This window comes from Cinclus cinclus, chromosome 16 (genome assembly GCF_963662255.1).
Source record: "Cinclus cinclus chromosome 16, bCinCin1.1, whole genome shotgun sequence".
In the NCBI taxonomy this organism is placed as follows: domain Eukaryota; kingdom Metazoa; phylum Chordata; class Aves; order Passeriformes; family Cinclidae; genus Cinclus; species Cinclus cinclus.
In genome coordinates this window covers 808,170-830,080 of record NC_085061.1, presented here as the reverse complement: position 1 = coordinate 830,080, position 21,911 = coordinate 808,170, and the positions used below count along the sequence as shown (strand labels likewise).

At 55.4% G+C, this 21,911-nt stretch overlaps 1 protein-coding gene across 2 annotated transcripts in view; it reads left to right on the top strand.

The window, feature by feature from the left end:
- Nucleotides 1–21,911, top strand: part of PRKCB (protein kinase C beta) — an 88,831-nt gene that overhangs the window by 16,893 nt on the left and 50,027 nt on the right. For both annotated transcript variants that reach the window (XM_062503246.1, XM_062503244.1), the window contains exon 3: nucleotides 19,557–19,639. In XM_062503246.1, the coding sequence (XP_062359230.1) occupies nucleotides 19,557–19,639 (83 nt within the window). The remainder of the gene's footprint in view (nucleotides 1–19,556; nucleotides 19,640–21,911) is intronic.

The window sequence follows — 21,911 nt, the reverse complement described above, 5'->3', positions numbered from 1 at the left end:
GCTGCCCACCCAGGACCTGTGCACTGCACGGGCTGGATCTGGTTTCAAGCTCATTTTCCATCTCAGCTGTGTGAAGGACACGCTCTCAGCAGCAGAGAGGCTTTAACTAAATGCTTGTTAGCCATGTAAGCCAGTGGTTAAAATGCTTTTGCTCTGCCACACTCCCGAGCTCCAGAGCAGGCGGGTTTGGGGTCTGGGGTGAGCTCAGAGGGATTTCCCAACCCCAGGGATTCTGGATTCGTGGTGGGAGCTCTCCCTGTTGTGTTCATCAGGTGCAGGAAGGCCAAGGCAGCCGTGTTCCCCCTGTGCCCATGGGATGCCCATGAACCCTGGCACCAACCCCTCTGCTCTTGCAGCTCCCCAGGCCCGTCCCTGTGGTGTCACCCTACAAATGGATGTCCCAGAACCTCCTGATGCAGCATTTCCATAATAGCAGCAGCAGCAGGCTGTGCCAGGGAAGAGTCCAGGTCTTGCCCAGTCCCTGGGAGTTGCTCAGACCTGGTTAAGGCATTGTTTTTGGATCTGTGGAATGCTGAGGGCTCAGATCCCTGTTTGACCTCGGGGTCTTTTAGTCTTGGTCGGGAAATTCCGCTCTTACCCCTGGAAAAGTGAAGGGGAGGATAAGTCCAGGATGAGCAGGACTGACCTGCTCCTCCTGCATGGCCTGGAGCTGAGCCCCAGCTCATTTCTGTCCCCTCTCCTGTCACCAATGTGTCCAAGCACCCCGTGCTGGGCTGGGGATGGCTTCAGGTGTTCCTTCAGGTGTTCCCCAGCTGGAGCGTGACCTGTGCAGTCACCAGGCTGAAGAAAAGCTCCTCAAAACCCACCTGTGTCTGGCCCCTGGCTCCTGGCTGATGAAGGGACTCGTTCCTTGTGCAGCGTGCTGCAGGAGATGGGAGCCAAGGCACTGGGCTCGTGTCCTGCATGCCGGTGCTGCGCCGGGCTCTGTCTGGGGTCCTGGCCTTGGTGGAACATGCCAACTTGAAGGAGTAGTTTTAATTAGTTTCATTCTTAGGCTGGCTTTGCTGTGCTGACTCACTTCCAGCTCTCTGATAACTTCAACACACGACTTCATGTCAAGGCAGAGGAACGGGAGTCCAAAGGAGGGAAGGAGGCAGTGCCTGGGAGTGGGGCAGGCTGTGCTGGGGGCTCGGTTTGGGGCGAAGCCAAGGGGAACCTGAGGTCAGGCTGCACTCAGAGCACCAACGAGGGGACTGGGTGGGAGGTGCAGGAGATGCTGCGACATCATCTTGAGCTTTCTCCAGGTTTTCCTGCAGCACTGGTGCTCGGTGAGGGCAGTGGGCTCTGGGGCTGGCCCGTGGGAGAGCAGGAAGGGCAGCACAGAGCAGTGCCAGGCGCTGTCCCCGTGTGTGCCCAGCCTGCTCTGTGGTATCACTTCCCCAGAGCTATTTCTGACCCCGGGAGGTTCTCTCTGCTCAGCCTGAACTTGTCTTGTTTCATGTCTGGTGGGGCTCGAGCAGCAGTTCCACGGTGTGACGGTGAGTCCTGTGCAGGGTCCTGCTCCTCCTTGCTCCAAGGAGATTTTGGGGCAGGAGCAGTGGCTGTACTGGGGGTCACATACAGGTGCCTTCTGCCCCCTCACAAGCCTTTGGCTGTCATCTCATGGTGCCCAAAGGACCAAGCCCTCCCAAGGCGGGTTCTGGAGGTTCTGCCTGTGCTGGTGTTTGTGGGGGGACTGTCCCCCAGCACTGCGGCGCCGTGGGGGGAGGCTGTGAGTGGGAAGGCTGGAAGGGGGAGCAGCTCCTTGCTGTTCCTCCTAATTGCTCTCCCACTTCTGTACTCGAGTGAGCGAGGAGCTGTCTTGAGCAGCGTCCCTGGGGACCCTGCCTGGTTCTGTCATCCCCAGCACCCTCCCCGCACTGGGGCCCTTTCAAAGGAACCCTTCTCTGTTTTGACTCGTCCGTCTTCCCCTTGATGTGAGAATGATCCATGTGCCTCTTGATCTGCTGGAGGCTGCCAGGGCTGTGGTGAAGCCTCCTGAGCGGAGGTGTGAGCTCCTGGGACCGTTCCCATGGGGAGGTGTGGGAGCAGGGCTCAATCCCCAGCCTTTGCCTAAAGAATTCCTTGCTCCAGACTTGTTACTAGAAGCTGATAATAAAATTTGTAGGAGGTTTTTTTCTGATGGAAAGTGTGGGGGAGTGCAGGAGGAGCTCCCCTGATCTGCTCAGCATGGTCTGGGATTGTGAAAAGCACCAGCCCCGAGGCTGGGCTTTGAGGTGGGTGCCTGGATTTCATGGAGAGGGAGGTTCAGGGATTTCCTGGCATGAAGCTGTGTGGCTTGTCAGATGCCGGAGATGGCCAGGGTGAGCCAGGGCTGTCCCTCAGCACGTGGGGCTCCTGCTGGAGCTGTTCTCTGGAGGCTGTGCCAACGTTCCCGCGGGAGTGGGTCAGTGCGTTCCAAACCAGCAGCACTAACCTGCCTGGAGCTCGGGAATTCTGCTGCTCCTCCCTCGCCCGGTGTGCTGGGCTGGCTGGCATTCCCTGCTCCTGTAGGAGCTGCAGTCTGGGATCTGCTGAGGCTGCTCCTCACAGCCGGGTTTTGTGGCCCTGTTGGCACTCAAGGTGGGTGCTGAGGTGTTTTCTCCCCAGGTGCCTTTGCAGAGCTCAGCAGAGCTGTGTTCACAACACAACTGTGTTCCTGTCTCTTTGCAGTCAGATGTGCCCAATGTGACAAAAACTTTGATCTTTCTCAACCAGCTCTATCCATGATTTTGTGGAAAGTCTTTGCAAGGGGCAGAGTGCCGTGGGGTGGAAAGTTACCAATTCATGGAATGGTTTGGGTTTGAAGGGACTTTAAAGAACATCCGGTGCCACCCCTACCATGCTTAGGGGCACTTTCCACTCTCCCAGACTGCTCCAAGCCCCATCCTTGGGCACTGCCAAGGCAGCCAGAGCTGCTCTGGGCACCCTGTGCCAGGGCCTGCCCACCCTCCCAGGGAATAATTGAAAAGGAGCTTTTTCTGCTCCAGGATTACTCAGCAAATTTCTCTTGGAAGTTGACTTCAGGCTGATTCTGCTGGAGATTGATTGTTGGGGCTTTTTTTTTTTTCTGGTTGTTGTATTTGTAGAAATAATGATGTCTAAGCAACTGTCTTACCAGCTGGTCAGGAATTCACTGGAGAGTTCATAATTTCCAAGGAAGTATTCCTAGAGCAGTAACTCCCAGTTTGTGTGTGCCCACCTGGAGGGTTTTCCCTGAAGGCAGTTTCTGTTTCAGTGGTGGTTAAACACCTTCTCCTCCCTGCAGATGCCACTGGCCCTCCTGCTCTGAGCCATCAGAGCACATCTTTACAAACCAGCTGGTTTGGGCACTGTAGGGCTGGGATGTGCTTTGTGCTGGAGAATTCTACATGGACAGACAGCGGTGGACCAAGGGGGAACAGCTTCAGGGTTAGATACTGGGGAGAAATCCTTCCCTGGCAAGATGGGCAGGCCCTGGGGTACCCAGAGGAGCTGTGGCTGCCCCTGGATCCCTGGAGTGTCCCAGGCCAGGTGGGACAGGGCTTGGAGCAGCCTGGGACAGTGGAAGGTGTCCCTGCCCATGGGATGGACTTTAAGGTCTCTCCCAACCCAAACATTCTGACATTTGGTGATTTCTGCTGCCACCCCATGTGCCCCAGGCTGGCTGTGCTAGTGCCACACAGGGGTTCTCATGTGCCTGGAGCTGGGCTCTGGCAGGGTCTGCACAGCATCCCCATTCCTCCCCATCCATCCCACAGCATTCCCATCCCCATCCCCACGCGCTGCTGTTGCTACGGGAACGGGTGTTGTGGAATTGGAAACCTCATTTGATTCCTTCTCCCTGCCAGTTGAGACTCTCACAAACCCTTCTCACACAGGTTTGAAGTCACAAATACAATAGTCACAAGTTTGTGGGGTGGTGCTGGGAGTTCAAGGATCTTTCCCTAATGAAGGAGCTGCCTGAACTCTCGAGGGGTTGAATGAGCTTTTCCCCTCAGTACCCACTCAAAAGCCCACTCTGCCAGCTCGGTGTGTGTGGGGCTGCTCCTTCTGCCACCTGCGGGGATAATTAAGACCTTTCAGGTTGCCATAGAGAATATTTTGCCTTCTAATATGGCATCAATTTATATTTGGGATATTTTTCTATAAAAATGCCAGTGCAGAGGCTGCTGTCTTTGTCAGGTGCACCAGTGGCAGGTACAGAAGGGGAGGCCTTAACCAGCCTGTAATTTGCAGGATGGAGGAGATGCTCAGCCCTCTTGGTATTTCTTTACATTTGCTTTTTCTAACAAATACCATCCAGAATGTTCCTTCCTCACTGAAGGGACATCAGCAGCCTGCTGGAGGAGTGATAGGATCTTACGTAGGCCAGATCCTGGACTTGGAGCAAGCAGCTCCAGAGGAATTGTTCTGCAGTCACATTCCCAGCCGACATTTATCTTGCTGAACTTGGCCCTCTTGAAGGGGCTCTGCAGAATCAGAACAGCACAGTGAGAAGTTGTGTCTGCTCCTGGTGCTTGCTCAGCCTCTCATTCTTCTGAAAACCCTTTCCTGCTTTCCAAACCCCTGTGGCTTGTTCAGATGGGGTTGGGAACCAGGGGCATGTTGGGGCTGCAGCTCCAGCCCATCCCACCACTCACTCCTGCTCCTTTGGGAAACTGCTTCACTGAAAAGAGCAGCAAAAAGCGTTTGTGTTGAGTTAGAACTTCAGAGCAAAGAGCTCTTTGCTGCTCTGAAGTGAGATGGGAATGTTTCCTTTGTACCCCAGGATGGGAGCTGGGGCAGCAGTGAGGAGCTGGGGCTGTGGTTCTGGAAACACTCAGCCTGGAGAGAAAACGGCTGGGGCAGCCCCCAAGCCCTGTGTCAGTGATCCCCTGATCACGGTGGGCATTTCTGCTGCAGCCTGTGTGCTGGGGAATCTGCAGGGATGCTCTCAGGAGGGATCGTGGCAGGGGTGGGAGATCCCAGGGAGAGCTGGTGAGGGAGGCGAGAGTTGCTCTCTGAGCAAAGGGAGCAGTGTCCTGGTCCCTGCAGGTCACACAGAGGGGACAGGACAGCTCCAGCATCTGGGGCTGCAGCTCCCCCTCTCTGCCCAGGGCTGCGAAGGAGCTGTAATTCCATTAACGAGCTGAATATGCTGGGGTCAGCCTTTGCCATCCAAAATAATCTGATAATGAAAGGGAATAACAAGGTAATTGTTATTAATGGCCCCCAGGTTGGAAGGGAGCTGACGCAGGTGGGTGTCACCCTGGGCCATGGCCCAGCAGCGGTGCCCAGGGAGGGTGGGAGGGGAGGAAGGTGCTGGAGCTGCTGAAGGAGGAAGGATGATGTAAGGCAGGAGAATGTGCAGTCCAGGAGGAGATTCAGCCATGTAATTGTAGTGTATTTGAGAGCCAGTTTGCTGTGAATTAGCATCCTGGCGCTGTGCAAAACGTGAATTTTCGGGTGTGTGTTTGAGAGTCCGAAGGGCAGAGAAGAGCTTCCCTCAGGGTGGCTGGCAAGTGAGTTTGAGTCCTGGGCTGAACCTCCTTCCTCTCCTTTGGCTGCAGTGCCCATAATTGTCGGGATAAGCTGCCTGTGGTGCGGACAGTGATTTACAGAGGGACCGCATCGATTGCAGCTCAGAGCTGCGTGGGGGCTCAGCAATCTTTGGCAGATTTGCCAGGCTCGTGGTGTTGGGGATGAGAGCAGCCAGGAAATGTGGAGGGAGGGGAAGGTGAGCCTGAGGTTTTCCGTCTTCCAGCAGTCGCATGGCGAGGAGGGGGCTGCAACAGGCTGCCCAGACAAGGTGTGGAATCTCCCTCCTTGGAGAGACCCAAAATCCAGCTGGGCATGGTCCCGGCTGAGCAGAGGGCTTGGACAAGATGAGCTCCAAGAAATCCCTTCCAGCCTCAGGCGTTCTGTGATTTTATGGAAAGGGAGCTGGGAGAGGTGATGGAGCTGCGCTCCTGCAAAACTGTGGTGGGGCTGAAGAGGCACCGGGAACCTCTGCAGGCAGGGAGGAGAGAATTCTGCATCCCTCGGAGCTCCCTGGGCAGGTGGGAGGGGACAGTGGGACAGCAGGGACAGGGGACAGTGGGGACAGTGGGACAGCAGGGACAGGGGACGGTGGGGACAGTGGGACAGCAGGGACAGAGCAGTGCCCGGCAGCAAGGAGCCGGCTCTTTCCCCAGGCTCGGCAATGTGTTGTGTTTATGTAAAAATAACAGATCTTTCCAAATATTTATTAGTGGATCATGTGCCGAGGAGCAGTGCCGTGCGCTCACAAGTGGAAAGCCGCCCCCGAGCAGCTGCCAGCGTGGGCTGGGGCTGGCTCTGGGATGTGGCTGCCAGGGAAGGGCAGGAGCAGCAGCTGGGGGGACCCTGGGGATGGTCAGTGGGGCTCGGGTGTGAGGGACAGGCACTGCGAGCAGGGCTGAAAGGAGCTCTGGTTGAACGGGCACCTCTTTTTTTTTTTTTTTTTTTTTTTTTTTTTTTTTTTTTTTTTTTTTTGGAGTTTCTCACCCCAGACCCTTCCAAAAGAATCAAGTTTGTGTTGGCGAGAACTTTTGAGTGGCTTTGCAGGAGCTGTGGAGGGGGAGCATCCCCTCCATGGAGCTGGGCTGTTGGGTTTGTGCTTCCTTGTCCAACCCCAGCAGTTCCAGGCAGCCTTTAATCCCCCAGGCAGGTAATTCCTCCTGCAGGGAGATGCTGCTGTGCTGGGGCCATCCCTGCAGCTCTCTCTGCAGGTGCTGGGAGCCTCTGAGGGTGCCTGGGGTCCCTCAGTGGGGTGGTGCTCTGGGGATGCTGCACCAGGATCCTTTCCAAAAGGAAACTCCAGGTGGGATTGTTGGGGACTGGGATGGAATTTTTGATCCAGTGGCTGCAGCTGATTTTCCTGCCCTGGTGAGGTGGCCTGGCCCTGTGGTGTGTCACAGGTAAAGGGTGAGGGTCTCTTCTGCTGAAGATTGGGTTTTTATTCCAAAAATCAGACTGGTGGCATGGAAAAACTGGGCACGCAGCTGGGGGCTGCTGCTCATGTGGGAGCCGGAGCTGCAACTTCCAAGGAATTACCAGGAGCTTCTGTTCCTTCTCATCCTGGCTCTGCTGGCAGCTCCTCAGGGCTCCCAGAGAGGTTCCTCTCTTCTCGTCTGCTTGGCAAAGGGGACAGGGGAAGAGGTGAGAACTGCAGGCATGGCTGGGGTCACACAGCTCAGCACAACTCAGTATTTCTGAAATCTGCCCTATTTTGTTCCTCTAAAGTGCTGCAGAACAGCTGGGAGACATTTTGGGTGCGCTCACAGATTTTTGTTGTCCCACTTAGTCTCTCATGTATGGAGCTTTCCCCTTTATTGCTTTATTAAAATAGACTGGATGTGAAGGTGCCTCTGGGTGTGATGGCTGGGGCAGGACAGGTGCTGTGCCAGCTGTGCCAGCACAGAATTGAGATGAAATGTCCCCTCTTGGCTCCAGGGCTGCTCTGAGTGACACCAGGACTGGCAGGACCTTTGGGGGCTGCAGTCCCTGGGCTTTGGGTGAGGGTTCTGGAGCCTGGTGAGCTGGGGATCCTCTAAATTGCTTATCCAAATTTCATTAAAAATGCAAATGGATTCTTTCAGCGGGACAGAGCTGCATTAGAAAGTAGGACATATCATAACCATTAATAAAGTCATACTTGCCAGCAGGGATGTGGATGGGCACAGTGAGCCAGGAAAGCTCTTTGCAGAGCTCCATGTAAATAAAACTGCTCCTTTCTTTTCTCCTGTCCTCCTCCTCCTCGAGCTGCCAGCCCAGATAACGTTCTCGTTGAACCCAGTGGTGTGTAATTGCACAGGACTGACCCCCACAAACAGCAAACTCGGTCCCTGGGCTGATGGAGTTTTTTAGGACAGCAGAAGGGAAACGCTTCAGCCACTTTGTTAGAGCAAAATTCACCTAAATGATAATTTCTTTTAAAATAAGATAAAACATGAAGCAGGTTTGATTTCCTCCTCCCCAGCAATGTATTTTAAAACACTTCCCTTAATGTGATCCTGCAGGTAGTGTCTGATTTCACCTTCTCTGCTGACCTTGGCCGAGGGCTGGTGCTCCCTTGTCCCAGCTCTCCATGGCCATCACCTTGAGCAGGTTCCTGAGCTCGTCCCACACATCCCAGAGCTTCCCCGGGGACAGGGACAGACAGATCCCTGGGACAGAGCTGCCCACTCCTCCCATAGCAAGGTGACTCCTCCAGCTCTGCGCTGCCTGTCTGGCAGCATCAGTAAAACCCTGTTCTAAACAGCTCTGGCTGGAGCGAGGAGGGAGCAGACACAGTAAATCTGCATGTTGGAAATGTTATTTTAATATCTTATCCATGGAGCATCAAACACGGTGCCAAGTACACGAGCATCTTGCCAGCTGCAGCCCTTTGAACGTCTTCAAGGCAGAGATGTTGCTGTGCAGTAAAACCTGGCAGGCACTGCAGCCTGCCAGGAGATCAGGGCTGGTTTTCCAGGCAGGAAAACCAAGCAGACCCCGTGGGATCCCCTCCTGTTCCTGCAGCTGGCGCGGGGGAGTGCCCATCCTGTGAGGGTCAGTGCTGGGGGGTTTTGCTGCTCCTGGTGCTGCTGGCAAACTTCTCCTGGGAAGTGAGCATTCCTGTGCTGGCTGGGGCCCAGGAGAGCAGCAAGCATCCTCCTTCCTTCCCTCCTTCCTTCCCTCCCTCCTCCGTGCCCAGCAAGGTGCCAGGTGCCAAATCCCCACCAGGTCAGGGTGAGCCCTGTGCCAGACCCTTGGCTTGGCCAGGGGCTGCCTCGCTGGTAGGATGAGCATCAGCCAAGCCAAGGAAAGCCAAACCCTCATCAGAAGTGGGGAATGAGCATCCTCTGGGTGCTTTGTGCCCCAGCACCGTGTGCTGCTGCTGGGGCTGCCCTCCCTTCACTGGAGCTGCTGTTTCCTGCATGTTTCTTACCTTGGCAGCTCCCTCCCTCCCTCCCTCCCTCCCTCCCTCCCTCGATTTTGGGGCTGAAAGCAGGTGGAAGGATGGAATGCAGGTCGTGGATGCTCCAGTCATGACTGGGGTGCTCCCTCACCCAGCCCCTGTGCAGGGGCTGTGTCCTGGGCAGGTCTGACAGCAGGGAGGGGCTGGGATGTTCCTGGAAAAAATCTGGGGGGAGTTGCAGCTCTGTGCCCTGCTCTGCCCATGCCTGATTGATGCCAACACTGGGCAGAGCAGTGTCCACAGGGTGAGACTTGTCTGGGAGGCTGCTGGGTGCTGGTGTGTCCCCCTGAGAGCTCCTGCTGCCCTGAGCTCAGCCTGGCTGTCTCCAGGATCCCTGTGGGCATCCAGGATCCCTGTGGGCATCCATCCGTCTTTTCCTTGGCCTTTGGCTCTGCCCAGGCTGCCCTTGATCCTCAGTGCTGCTGTTTGTTCTCGTGCAAAAAGGCCTGTGCTTGATCAATGTTGTTGGGGTTTTTTTTCCCTCGGTTGGAAGCTTTCCAAATCATTGAGATTTTTCTGTGATGTGTTTTTGCCTGCTCTCCTCACCAGCCTTCGTCTTGTCTCGTGGTGGGAGGCAGCGCTCCGAGGCTTTCCGAGGGATCGGCTGTCCCAGGACAAATCCCGTGGGAGTTTCTTCACAACACAAACTGGGGCTGGAGCTGCAGGAGGAAGGAGAGGAAGGAGCAGTGGGGAGGCTGCAGCAAGGGTTGGAATGGTCTCATTTCCCATTTTTATAGGGAAATTAGGCGAGCGTGTGAAATATTTCCCATAGTGGTACTTCTGGGAGGATTTCACCCGAGGGATGCAGAGCAGGTTGGAGGCTGGGAAGGGGATCTGTGAAGGTGGCCCAGGGTCCCTCCTCTCACTCCTTTTCCCCGACACTTTAGCACAAATGCTGCAGGGTGATGGGATTAACAGAGCATCTGGCACAGGTAACGTGTTTCCAAAATAGCAAATTTTCTCTGAAAACTGTGCCAGGGCTGCTGGGCTGTCCCCTGGCATGTCCTGTGCCAGGCTGCAGCTCAGAGCCGTTCCCTGGGATCCTCAGCCACGGCATCTCCTACCCCAGCGTGTCCTTCCCTCTTAACATCCAGTTTGTTATGTAAAGCCAGAGCTGTTGGCTGCCTCAGGGAGCTGGAGCTTGTCCACCTCTGCTCCACACGGTGCCCTCGTGGGTGATGGCTCTGGGGTGGCACTGGCAGGGGGACCCCAGGCTGGCTGAGGGACCCCAGGGTGCAGGAAATGCACAGGGGATGCTGCTCAGGAGCTGGATCCTGCCAGGTGCATCACCAGGACAAATCTGTGACCGACCTGGCTGCCGCTGTGAGCAGGATTTGGAAAACAGGAATAAAACGTTCCCAAGGAACGTCCCCTGAACAGTTCCCTGGCAGGGTCTGTGTCCCTACTCTCCATGGGACCAGGGTTTGGCCAGGCTGGGACAGCCAAGCTCTGTGCCCTGCTCAGACAGGTGTGTGCTTGGGACAAACCCTGGCTCCGGACAGACAGACAGACAGACAGACAGACACTCTCTGGGTGTGTGTGCACTGCCTCTGCAGCCCCTGGCCAAGGCTCTGCTGCTGTGTTTGCTGGTACCCTGCCCCACACAGGGGCTGCTGCTGGGAGGGGCTCCCTGTGTTCCATCCCTTTGCCCTGGGCTGCTGCTGCTGCTTCCCTGGGCACTGCCCGGCTCCTGGTGCTGCCTCGTGTGTGCTGGGGGGTGAGAGCTGCCGATGGCTTTTTGGGGAGGTCCTTTGGTGACAACTGGTGCTGGAGAGCATCCCTCCCCTGCCTGCAGCAGCCTGGGGTGTTTGATCCTCTTGTGGTAGCAGGGAGCTCTTTAAAGCACAGACAGCGAGGGCCAAATCGTGCTTGATTTTATTTCTCCTCTGTTTTAAAACAGCCTTAATGCCCATGGAGCAGTTCCTGGCTGAGTCTGTGGCTCACAGGGTGGCTGCTGGGTGCTCAGCCCCCAGGCTGGGTGCTGTGAGAGGGTGCAGAGAATGGGGGGCTGGGGGGAGAGTGGGGATGTGAGTCAGCACTGCCCGAGCTGCTGGGGCTGGGTGAGCAGAGCTGGGGGGTGCTGGGATGTGCTGGGGTGTGCTGGGGTGTGCTGGGGTGTGCTGGGGGTTTCTGGGATGTGCTGGGTGTGCTGGGGATGGTGGGGGGTGCTGGGATATGCTGGGATGTGCTGGGAGATGCTGGGATGTGCTGAGAGATGCTGGGATGTGCTGGGGGTGCAGTCTCCAGCTCCTGTGGCTCCTGAGAACCCCTCTCAGCTGCAGGGTTCTTGGGGACACACTGCCCTAACAGGGAGAATCCAAAGCCAGGGGAGCCCTGCCCTGTGTTGTGTTCTGTGTGCCAGGAGGAAGGGGTTGAAAGACAAGCCCAGCAACAGGAGAGAGAGGTCGAGGATGGACAGAAAATGTCCTGGGATTGTCTGAGAGCTCTGTTTGTGGCTGGACAGGAGGTGTGCATGGCAGGAGCTCTTTGTGCCTGTGCCCAAAGTGCTGCCAGGGCGAATCTGGACTGGGAGGGATCTTCCAAACCATCTGGTTGCACTTCATGGCACGGGCTCCTGTGCCTGGTCAGGGAGGTGCTGTGGCTGCAGAGGGGACGTGGTCCGTGCTTGGTGCTGTGCACAGCACGGCTGCAACGCCAAATAAATCCTCTGCAGGCAGCTCCACCTTACCAGGGCCTGGCTAATTGATGCTTTCACTTGTGGTTAAATGGATCTGTTCACGTTCCTCGGTGTTCAAGAAACCCTTCAAACGTTGCTGGGTATATGGAGAACAAGCCCTCCTAAGATGCTGCCAGCTCAAAATAAGCCTGAGGCAGCAGCAGGGAAGTCATTACTCTTCATATCGGACACAAAAAAATACGTTGCTGTTGTATTCATGATTATTTTTGTTTTCTGCACTTCCTGGAAAGCAAAGGGACCATGCAGTGTTGTGGGGTTTTTTTTTAGAAATGCAGAAGGGAGCAGGATTACAGCCCGTGCTCGGTAGCAGTGTATAAATGCCCCCAGCCCTTGCTGTGCTCTGAGTTCATGGTCTGCTCTGATGGCTCTTGTTCAGAGAGCTGAGACTGTTCACATCTCAGGGGCTGGTGTTGGGATCCAGCTCTTGGTTGCACTTCTGGAGGGGAGGTGAGGGCTCTGGAAGGAGAAGTCTTTGGGAGGGCTCCCTGATCTCCTGGCCTTGCAGGGTGTCCCTGTCCTCAGGCTGGAGCCACCTCTGGGGTTGTTCACAAACCACCAGTTTGTCACACCAGTGCTGGGTGGGTGGCAGCTGCAGGCAGAGCTGGAGCTGGGACCCTTTGAGTGCTGGAGGACTTCACCTGATGTCCCTGCACCTCCTGGGCCCTTGGGAGGGACGGGCAGTGTTCCCTGGGCAGTGCCACTCGGGCTCAGCTTTTGGAAACAAGACAGTGCTCAGCATATTCAAAAGTAAGGGGGAAGGGGAGGATGCAAGGAAGAAAATGGGAGTGAAGTTCCCCTCTCTGTCTTGGAGACAAGCTACAAAATTCAGCTTTAACTGAGTTACACCAGCACTTTGGGGACTGGGTTTTTATCTGCCTTGAAGGGGATTAATACGCTGTGACAAAAAGGAATGGCTTCAAAGCAGGCGAGCAGGCATCTGCTGGGGCTGGGAGCTGCAAGAGCCAGAGCTGGGCTGGTGGTGGGGTTATCTGTGCTGGGACTGCCCTCTCCTAATGCCTGACCTCTCCTCTGGGCAGCACTGATCCTGCTGGGATACCTTTCCATATTTCTGCCTCCTCTCAGGAGCCTGACCCCGAGTTTCAATTACAATATTGAATTACCAGGTCACCAGAGTCAAAGTAGGCTGCCAAGTTTTTAATGATCTTCTCTTTCTTCTCGTGTGGAGTTGTGGGTTGTTTTGGTTTTTTTTTACTTTTTTTTTTTTCCAAGCCTCCTTTCCATCTCTGCACTTTTAATTGAGACCATCTGTAATTTAACACATCGCCACAGCGAGTTGTGTAACTGGTGCAGGGTTTGAGGAGGACTCGGTGCTCATCCTCAGGGACTGCAGCAGCTTTCCACTGTCTTCCAGTGCCTTCGGAAGAAATCCAGAACTAATTGCCAAGACCGTTTAATCTGCTCCCTCGGGGCTTTGATTAATCACTGAGTACTTATTTCTCATCTCTTGCTGCTGGAAGGGCTGAGGGTGGTGTTGGGGGGCTGGGGCTGCTCCCCAATCTGCTGTGGGGGTGTTTGTGAGTGCAGCTGGCTCTCGGGGATGTCCTTGGGGATGTCCCCAGAGGGGCTGCACAGTGTCCTCGATGCCTGTCCCCGTTTGTCTGAGCTACAAACCAAGTCTGTCCATCAGTTCTGCATCTCGGGAGCTTCTCCTCTGCCTGACCTTGGCCAGCACCTGGCTGTTCCTCCTCCAGTGCCTGTGACTCCCAGACCATGAGTGTCCCTGCTTGCCTTGACTGTGGTGGCCCCGAGTCTGGGGCTGTCCCTTCCTTGTCACCTTCCCAACCTCCTCTCCTTGCTGGATCACAGGGCTCCCAGTGCAGGCTGTGAAGGAACAAGTTAGAAGGGATTGTGAGCATGGAAAGAAGCGAATTCCAATGTGAAAACCTGCCTGTTACTGAGGCTGCAGTGTGTGAGCTGTCAGTAATGAAGGACTGGGGGGAGCTCCTTCCCCTCCCGTTCCTGCAGGGCTCCTCTTGGGCTGGGAGCTCTGGGCTGGAGCTGCCCTGCCTGGCCAGGGACACAGTGCCAGCCCTGGCTGTGCCCTGGGGGACACCAGGATTTGGGGAGCGGGTGATGGGGCCAAGTGGTGTCTGCCTGCCCTGGGGCCACCCCCACACTGCACAGAGCCCCTCTGAGAGTTCTCCAGGAGCTGCTGGTGGTCTCCCCATAGCCTGTTTTGTGGTGGACAGACTGGGGACAGGCACAGGGCAGGGGAAGAGCTGTTCCCCAGGGTGGCTTTTGGATGTTGGGATGCTCTGCACGCTGCTCCCAAGTAGCTTTTTTGACCCAGGGAATTCGGAGAGGAAGCAGGAGCTGGACTTCTGCCGTGCCCTGGGTGGAGGAACTCAGCCTCTGCCACATCCCAGCGTGGCACAGGTTCCACCAAAGCTGGGCCAGCAGCATCACTCGTGCTGCTCCCTGGAGCTCCCCGTGCCCTGTCCTCGGGACCTGCATGTGGCTCTAGGTGTTGCAATGAAGATTTCTCCCTGATCCAAGCTCTGCTGCTGTCACCATCCCTGTCCCCACCCACTCCTCTTCCACTGCCGGGGATGATTGATGCTGCTCATCCCGCCTGGCTCCAGCACGTTCATTGTCATGCAGAGGATGTTGTCAGTTCATTATGGTATTTCATGGAAAACTGCAGGCGGTTTGGGGTGTTTTGTTCATGAAGTCCTCCTAAAAGCACGTGGCTGGGCTCAAAATACTCAACCCCTTTCAATGAAAAAAAAAAAAAAAAGAGGCATGTTAAAGATGTCCCTCTCAGAAGCGCAGGCAGAGCAGCCTCCTCCGCAGCTGCTGGGGCTGCTGTGGTGTTGGACACTGTGGGCACTGGGTCACAGGTGTTGGGGGGTGACACTGCAGGCCCCTGGTGTCCCTGTCCTTGTCCTGCAGCCAGGGAACACCCAGCGCATGAGGCCGGAGCTGCAGCAGCCCCGTGCCATCCCTGGAGCTGTTCCTGGTGCTGTCCCGAAATCCCTGTGCATCACAGCTCTTTTCACTGTGCCTCTCTGGAGCTGACACTGTGAAAGCAGCTGAAATCTGAGGAGCTGAAGATTGTTGTGCTGTAAGAACCCCAGAGAGCTTTTAACCAAAGCTGGGGATTAAATCCAAAGAGGGCAAATTTTAGCTCAGCTTCTCTCTCTGTGTGTTCTAAGTGATTAAAAGCTGTAAAGCGCTGTCAGAAATTCAGGACTTCCCCTCCTGGAGCCCTTCTTTCCCCTTATTTTATGATTACCATGCTTCACCGCCTCTGTTTGATGTGGTGAGTGTGATTTTTAGCATGGAATGGAAAGTCGTGGGCAGCTCTGGCTGGAGCACGTTTCAGTCCCTCTGACCCGGGGGGCTTGCCCAGTGTAGGTGGAGCAACACAAAGCTCCCTTAAAAAGTCTTTTTCTCTTTTCCCCCCCGCCTTTTTTTTTTTTTTTTGGTGTTACTTTGTTTCCTTCAGTTTTGCTAATCTGAATTCCAAGCTGTTTCCTAAAGCTGTTGTTCCTTGGGAAGCGGAGACGTTATCCAAATGAGAATATCCACAGGTTGGAAGGGAGCAGCTACACGCTGAGATATGCTTGAAATAATCTTTGAGCTTCCCTGATATTGGAGCCATCTGCCAAAGCTCAGCTCTGTCAGCTCCCTGGGGATGGTTGAACTCCTCCCTGGCTTTGATTTTTAGATGAGTCTTGCTTGAACCTTCTTCTGTCTCTGTTAACTCTCCATCTGTCTCCCTTACTTGACTTGCTGTGTCCAAGACTGTTCCTGGTGCTTCCCAGACCTCTCCATGGCCTGACAGAAGGGAGCAAAGGCTTCCTTTTGGTGGGAATGTGTGTTCTGGGAAGGGGTGGACTCAGAGGTGATGTCCCTGAATTATTCATTTGGCAAAGGACTTGGGAAAATTGATTATTCCCTTCTTCAGAACATTGGGACAAGGAGTTCATGCAATGAAATTAGAGCAACAAATGGAGACGGAGTGGAAGGCAGGGCTGCTCCGTGGGCTGCCAGGCAGGGTTCATCCTGCAGGAGTTGTTTGTGATGGCTCTGGGGAGGGCTGGCTGCCTCCTGCAGCTGAGGGTGTTCCTTGTGGGAGAGGGGGCTAATCCCATCCCATCCCATCCCATCCCATCCCATCCCATCCCATCCCATCCCATCCCATCCCATCCCATCCCATCCCATCCCATCCCATCCCATCCCATCCCATCCCATGTGCCAGGCTGGGAGCTAGCAGGGCACCCCAAGCCAGCCCTGCTCCTCCTCCATGTGCCACGGATGCCATGGGTTTGTGTTCTTCAGGATGGGCTCAGCAGTCTCAGGAATTTGCCGGTGAAACACTGAAAGGCTTGAGCCTTTCCTGGGCTTTCATATTCCTGGGAATACCTGTGCTTGTGCTGGGCTGGCTCCCAGGGCAGCCCGGTGCTGTGTAAGGAGCTTAAAGCTTTGACAAAAAGCTTTTCCTGGGCAGAAACTCTGGCCTGGGAGGGATTTTGCATTCTGAGAGCAAATCTTTGGGATCGTGGTATCTTTGGGCAAAGCAGCCGAGCGTGCCAGGGGAGAGGGAGCGTGTGAGGTGAGGGATGGCAGGGAAGCACTGCTGAGCTTGTTCACATGGTGTCAACAGGAGAGAGAGGAGGGAATATCCTGCAGGAGCAGGGAGCATGTGCGGGGAATGCTGCTCCTGGGATCAGCAGCTGCCGCAGCTTCTGCTGCTGCTGCAGGGATTTGCAGCATCCTTCCAAACCCTGCAGGCAGCTCCCCCAGGAGCTGGAATTCTGCAGCCTGTCCCTCTGCATCCCAGGGAACACCCTGAGCCTTCAGCAGCTGGAGCTGGGGATGCTCTGCTGAGCCAGGACAGCCCCTCCCGTGCTGCAGCTGCAGCCAGATGTGTGTTCTGCAACCTCCAAACGCCTGCAACACGTTCTGATGTGGTTCTGCTGATTGGCAGCTTCTGGAATCAGTAGGGAATCGGCAGGGAAACTGCTTTATGTTTTTTCTGGAGGGTTTTTGAGCAGTGGTTTAAGCCAAGACGCCTTTCTGTGTGTGTGTGTATATATGTATATATATATATATATAAGCAATACTGTGTTAGCATTTTCTAGCATTTTCTCCCTTTTCATCCTCCACAATAACTCACTTCCTAGGTTTGACAAAGCCCTGCTGCTGTTGTGGTTTCTTAGCTCTCAGTCCCAGCCTTGCAGGAGATCTTTCTTCCCAGGACTGTGTCAGGATCCCAGGGAACAGAGGTGACTGATCTTGCCCTGACGTTTTGGTGCAAATCCTTTCAGATCTGAGGCACTGTGCTGGGACTGCTGTGAAAAATGCGCATTCCAGCAGATCTTCCAAGGCTGTGGAGAGTTTCTGGGCTCAGGGCTCTGCCTCTTGCCTGCCATGGGGTTTGTAGCCTTCCCTTCTCCCAGGACAGGGATGTCTCCCCAGATCCTTGTAATGGAGTTAGCCCTGAAAGAGAATTCAGGACCAGGAAATCCTCCTGCATTATGCAGTAAGGGATGGGAAAGGTTAATCTTTCGTTCTTGTTGTGTACAAATGGCTTGGGATGTTTGTAGCCAACCAGTGGGATTTGATAACTTTATTACCCAAATAATAAGATTTACAAATTAACTGTCTAATTAGCAACCTGGGAAAGCTGCTGTCGTGCTGGGGTTTCTAAACTGACAAAGACATGGCTTAAACTGCTGAAGTGTGATGACAGCAGGAGGACAGGCAGTGGAAAGATCTCTGCAACCTCCTCACATCCATTGGGCAGGCAGGTTCGGGAGGTGAGACAGGATTGCTGACGTGAGATCCTGCTCCTGAGTCATTCTGTTGGCCCTGTTTTCCTTTTTGCATGGATGGAGCACTCACCTAAGCACGTGGGAAGTGTTCCAGTGGATCCTGCCCAGGCTTGTGGAGCTTCCTTGGAAGTGCTGGGAGCAAAGCCCTGGGGGCAGAGAGCTCTGGTTTGCCTTGGATGTGTGGGGAAGTGTTGTGCTTGCCCATCTTCCAGTGGATTATAGATTAGAATCACAGAATCCTGGAGTGCTTTGGGTGGGAAGGGACCTTAAAACCCATCCAGTGCCACCCTGCCCTGGGCAGGGACACCTTCCACTGTCCCAAGCCCTGTCCAGCCTGGTCTTGGGCATTTCCAGGCATGGCCTCTAAGGTCCCTTCCCACCCAAAGCATTGCATGGGAAGTTCAGCCTGGTTCTCTCCTTCCCTCTGCTGGGCTGGAAGGATCCCAGCTCCCCTGGGAGTCTCCCAACACCGCCCAGCCTCTGGCAGCAGCGCCTGTGCTCGGGGTGTCACAGAGCTTTGAGTTTGTACACACACTTCAGGAGAAATCCCTGCTAATAGAGTTCTAATTTCTTCCTTCCTGCTTCCCAGATGCTTCTGTCTCCATATACAAATGACAGAAATGGTGAGCAATGCTTTCAAGAAAATGTTTGTTTGTTTGACTCAGAAAAGCAAGTGAGAGGTCCTGCGAGGAGAGAGCTCTTGGCAGCTGTTCTGCCTCTTAAAACCTTCTGGGTTCGCTTTAGTTCACAATGGAAAATGTGAAAAGGAAAATAAATTTACAGCTGGATGTAGCAGGACACAAAGAGGAGATTGTGAGGTTCATGGCTAGTGTCACTTGGGTTTTCCTTGTTCCTTAGGAAAAGTCCCATGTTGCTGCAAGTGGAACCTGCTCCGTTCCTGCACAGCTCAGTTTGGTTCCTGTGCTCCATCTCCAAACCTCAGTCCCTGCTCCTCGTCTTCCAGAGGCTCTCATTCAGTGTGACTGCAGCTCTTGGGAGAAGGCTGTGGTGGATGGGAGAGCCCTGGGGCAGAGCAGAGGGTGGTGCCCAGGCTCCCCTTTAGGATCAGGGCTTGTTCCCTTTGCTCCACTCCTGCCTGGGCTCACCTGAGGTCTCACCGTGTGGGACAGGGAATGGGATGGATGCTCGGAGCTGAGCATCCCTGGGGTGTGCATGCAGAGTGCAGGTGGCCCAGGGCAGAGCTGGCAGCCAGGAGGTGACAGAGGTGACATGGGCATGGGCTGCCATGTGCTGCCTCTGTTCCCAGCAGTGCTGCCACCCGCAGCTGCAGGGCCAGAGGGGCTGAGACCCTTGCAGGAGGATCTGAGCCAGCACTTGAAGTTACCTTCAGTGACAAATGATTCTTTAAGATCTGTCTCTGAAGGTGAGGTGCTTATTTGGCATTTGGGGGGGAAAATCAGCCTTGAAATACAGAGCTTTAGCCACACAAACTGCAGAAACAGCGCTGGCAGCTCCAGGCAGGCACGTGCTGACAGGGTTTGGTGGTTTAGGGGATGGAGGTTTAGCTCTGCATACTCCTGCTTGGCAGTCTGGGCAGTGGCACGTCAGGATTGATTCCCTGTGCCGTTCCCAGAAGGACAAGGCTGTCACTGACGTGTGTGAGGGGAGGAAGACGTGCGTGTCTTCTGGTCTGGCAAACGGAGGCTGGGGAGATGCTGAAGAAAAGCAGAGCTGTGGGAGGAAAATTGCCCACCTGTTCCCTTGGGTACAATCTTCCATTTTTGGCCACATGCACTTTCCAGCTCAGATACCCGCGAACGCCAGATTCTCCCTCTTCTCATTCCCTGACCTCAGAGCGTGTGCCACGAGTGTCAGTGAGCTCAGAGGAACAGGATTGTTCCCAGCCCTCCTCTGGCGTTCCCTCAGCACTTTGTTCTGCTGGGTTTCACCAAAATGCCTGCTCTGCCTGGGGAGATTCCATAAGGTTTAAAAATCTGCCACGGGTTTGCTCCAAAAACCTCCTGGGGCTGCTGAGAAATCTGGTTTGTTCTGGGACCTCTTGGCTGTTGTGGTGCCAGTCCCAGGCCGTGCCCCTGACTCTGTCCCTGTGTTCTCTTTGCTGCTTTGTGACCCTGTCCCTGTGTTCTCTTTGCAGTTTGCTGCTTTGTGGTGCACAAGCGCTGCCATGAATTCGTCACCTTCTCCTGCCCTGGAGCTGACAAGGGCCCTGCCTCGGATGTGAGTATGGGGACAGCAGGGCCAGGGGCTTCCCAGCAGCTGGAGAAGGTGCTCCTCACTGCTGGGGCGTTGTTTCCCAGGCATCTCTGATTTATGGGATGGGTTAGGTTGGAAAAGCCTCTAAGAATCATCAGGTCCAGCCACTCCCCAGCACTTCCAAGGCCACCACTACCCCAGTCCCCCTGTGCCATGTGCACGTGGCTTTTAGATCCCTTCAGGGATTGGGATTCTGTGGGGACTCTTGTGGGTTTCTGGGATACTTAAAACATTCAAACCACCCAATAACCTGTGCTCAGCAGAGCAGAGGAACACATGGGGAGGCAGAGATTTCTCTTTGGGGCTGAGCCCGCAGCCTTGCCCCAATGTCCTTCTGTCCCTTGTGTCAGGAAGCCACCCCAACACTTGCTAGCTGAATCCCCATCCTTGTTTCCCCAGGATTTTATTTCCCAGTGCATCCCATAACTTGGGGGCAGCAGAGCTGGGCTCTGCCAGCAGCACTCAGGTCTGTCTGGCAGGTTCTGTGTTTCACCGTGGAAATTGCCTAATTTGGGGAACTGCTGGGAGAGAGGAGCTCGAATTGGGGAAACGACAGAGCACCACAGCTCTCACCCTTAAAAATAGAAGTGGTGGGAGCAGGCGTCGTAACAGGCTGCGGAAGGTGGAGGCTAAACACGAGCTGTGGGCCACCCTCCCAAAATGGGGCTGTGCCCTGTGCCCTGCGCCCTGTGCCAGGCAGAGAGGGGGTCTGGGGGGATGAGGCTCTCAGGGGGCACCAGCAGCTGGTGAGGTTTGTTCTGGTTCCCCCTCCTGCAGCCTCCACAGGAGCAGCGAGCCCAGGAGGAGGTGGCAGGGTGGCACTGCTGGCACCCGCAGGACAGAAGCCCCTGAGGGCCTCCTGTGCCAGGATTAGGGACTGCTATGGAGGTGTGGGCAGGAGCTGCTGCCTGCCGGGAGCGAGGGAGCGAGGCTGAGGCTTGGTGGGATTCCGGGAGCATCCCTCTTCCAGCTCCGGTGCCCGTGGCACCCCAGGGTCTGTGCTGGGAGCAGGGGGGTCTGTGTGTGCGTGCACAGAGCCCTGGCCTGGAGCAGGTCAGAGCAGGGGACGGGGCTGCGGGAGAGGGCAGTGATGGCTTTGAGCTGCTCACATTCCCATCCCAGCCTTTCCTCCGCTCCCTGCTGCCGCCGCTGCTGAAACGGGGCAAGGAGAGCTGAGGAGGCAGGAGGAAACGTGGGAATGGCGGTGGGGGCTGAGCTGGCCCCCAGGCAGTGCAGGTGTGACCCTCTGTGGGATGTGGCACAGCCCTGTCCCCGCGTGTGCCACGCTCCGTGGTGAGCTGGCAGCGCCAGAGGTGTCACAGCCCTGGAGCCCTGTGCTGTGACACGATGTGGTGCTGCCAGCTGAACTTCCCTCCGGCCGTGTGGCTGCAGCCCTGGCACTCTGGCGGTCTCTCTGTTCTCTGTCACCTCAGGCACACGCAGGCAGTGGCACTGAGTCCCCGTGGCGTGTCCCACTCGCTGGGTGTGACCCACGGGGGGTGAGTGTCACCCACCCAGATCCCTCTGTCCTGGCAGCCGCTGAGGTCCCTGTGTGTGCCCTAAAGCTGCCCAGGTTTTATGTGCAGTGCTCGGGGGAAGGAGCAGAGCCCCAGCTGCCCCCCAGTCAGGCGGCACTGGTGGCACTGGTGGCACTGGTGGCACTGGCCCCACGGCTGTGAGTGGCCCTGGGAGCAGCTGGGCAGGTGCCCAGGGAGGCAGAAATGCTGAAATCACTGACCTTGCTGCAGGCAGAGGAGCCCGGGGCTGTGTGGCACCAGCTGCTGCCTGTGCTGGCAGTGCCACACCTGGGCTGTCCCCTGTCCCTGCTCCCCCTGTCCTCACAGAGCTTTGGCTGGGGGTGATGCCTGGAGGAGCTGGAACAGAGTCTACGCTGAGTTAAGAGGAATAAAATGGATATTTATTATTAATGGATATTTATTGAAGGTCCTTCAAAGGTCACACCCTGGCAGTACCAGTGTCACAGTTGTGGCCCTGCCCAGGTGGCTCCGAGATGGAATCAAAAGAGAGCTTGGTCACAAGATCTCACATTTTTATAGTTTTTATTCCATTTGCTTACAGAAGTCAACTGTCCAATTAATAGCCTCGGATCATGAAGTTTCATCCTCCTTGCTTGCCCGCCCTCCTCTTTTCACGTTGTTTATGCCCAGGGCCTGAAGTTTGAAGAAATTGTCCTTGAGTCCCCAGCTGGTTTTGTCTTCACCACCCTGTGAAAAGA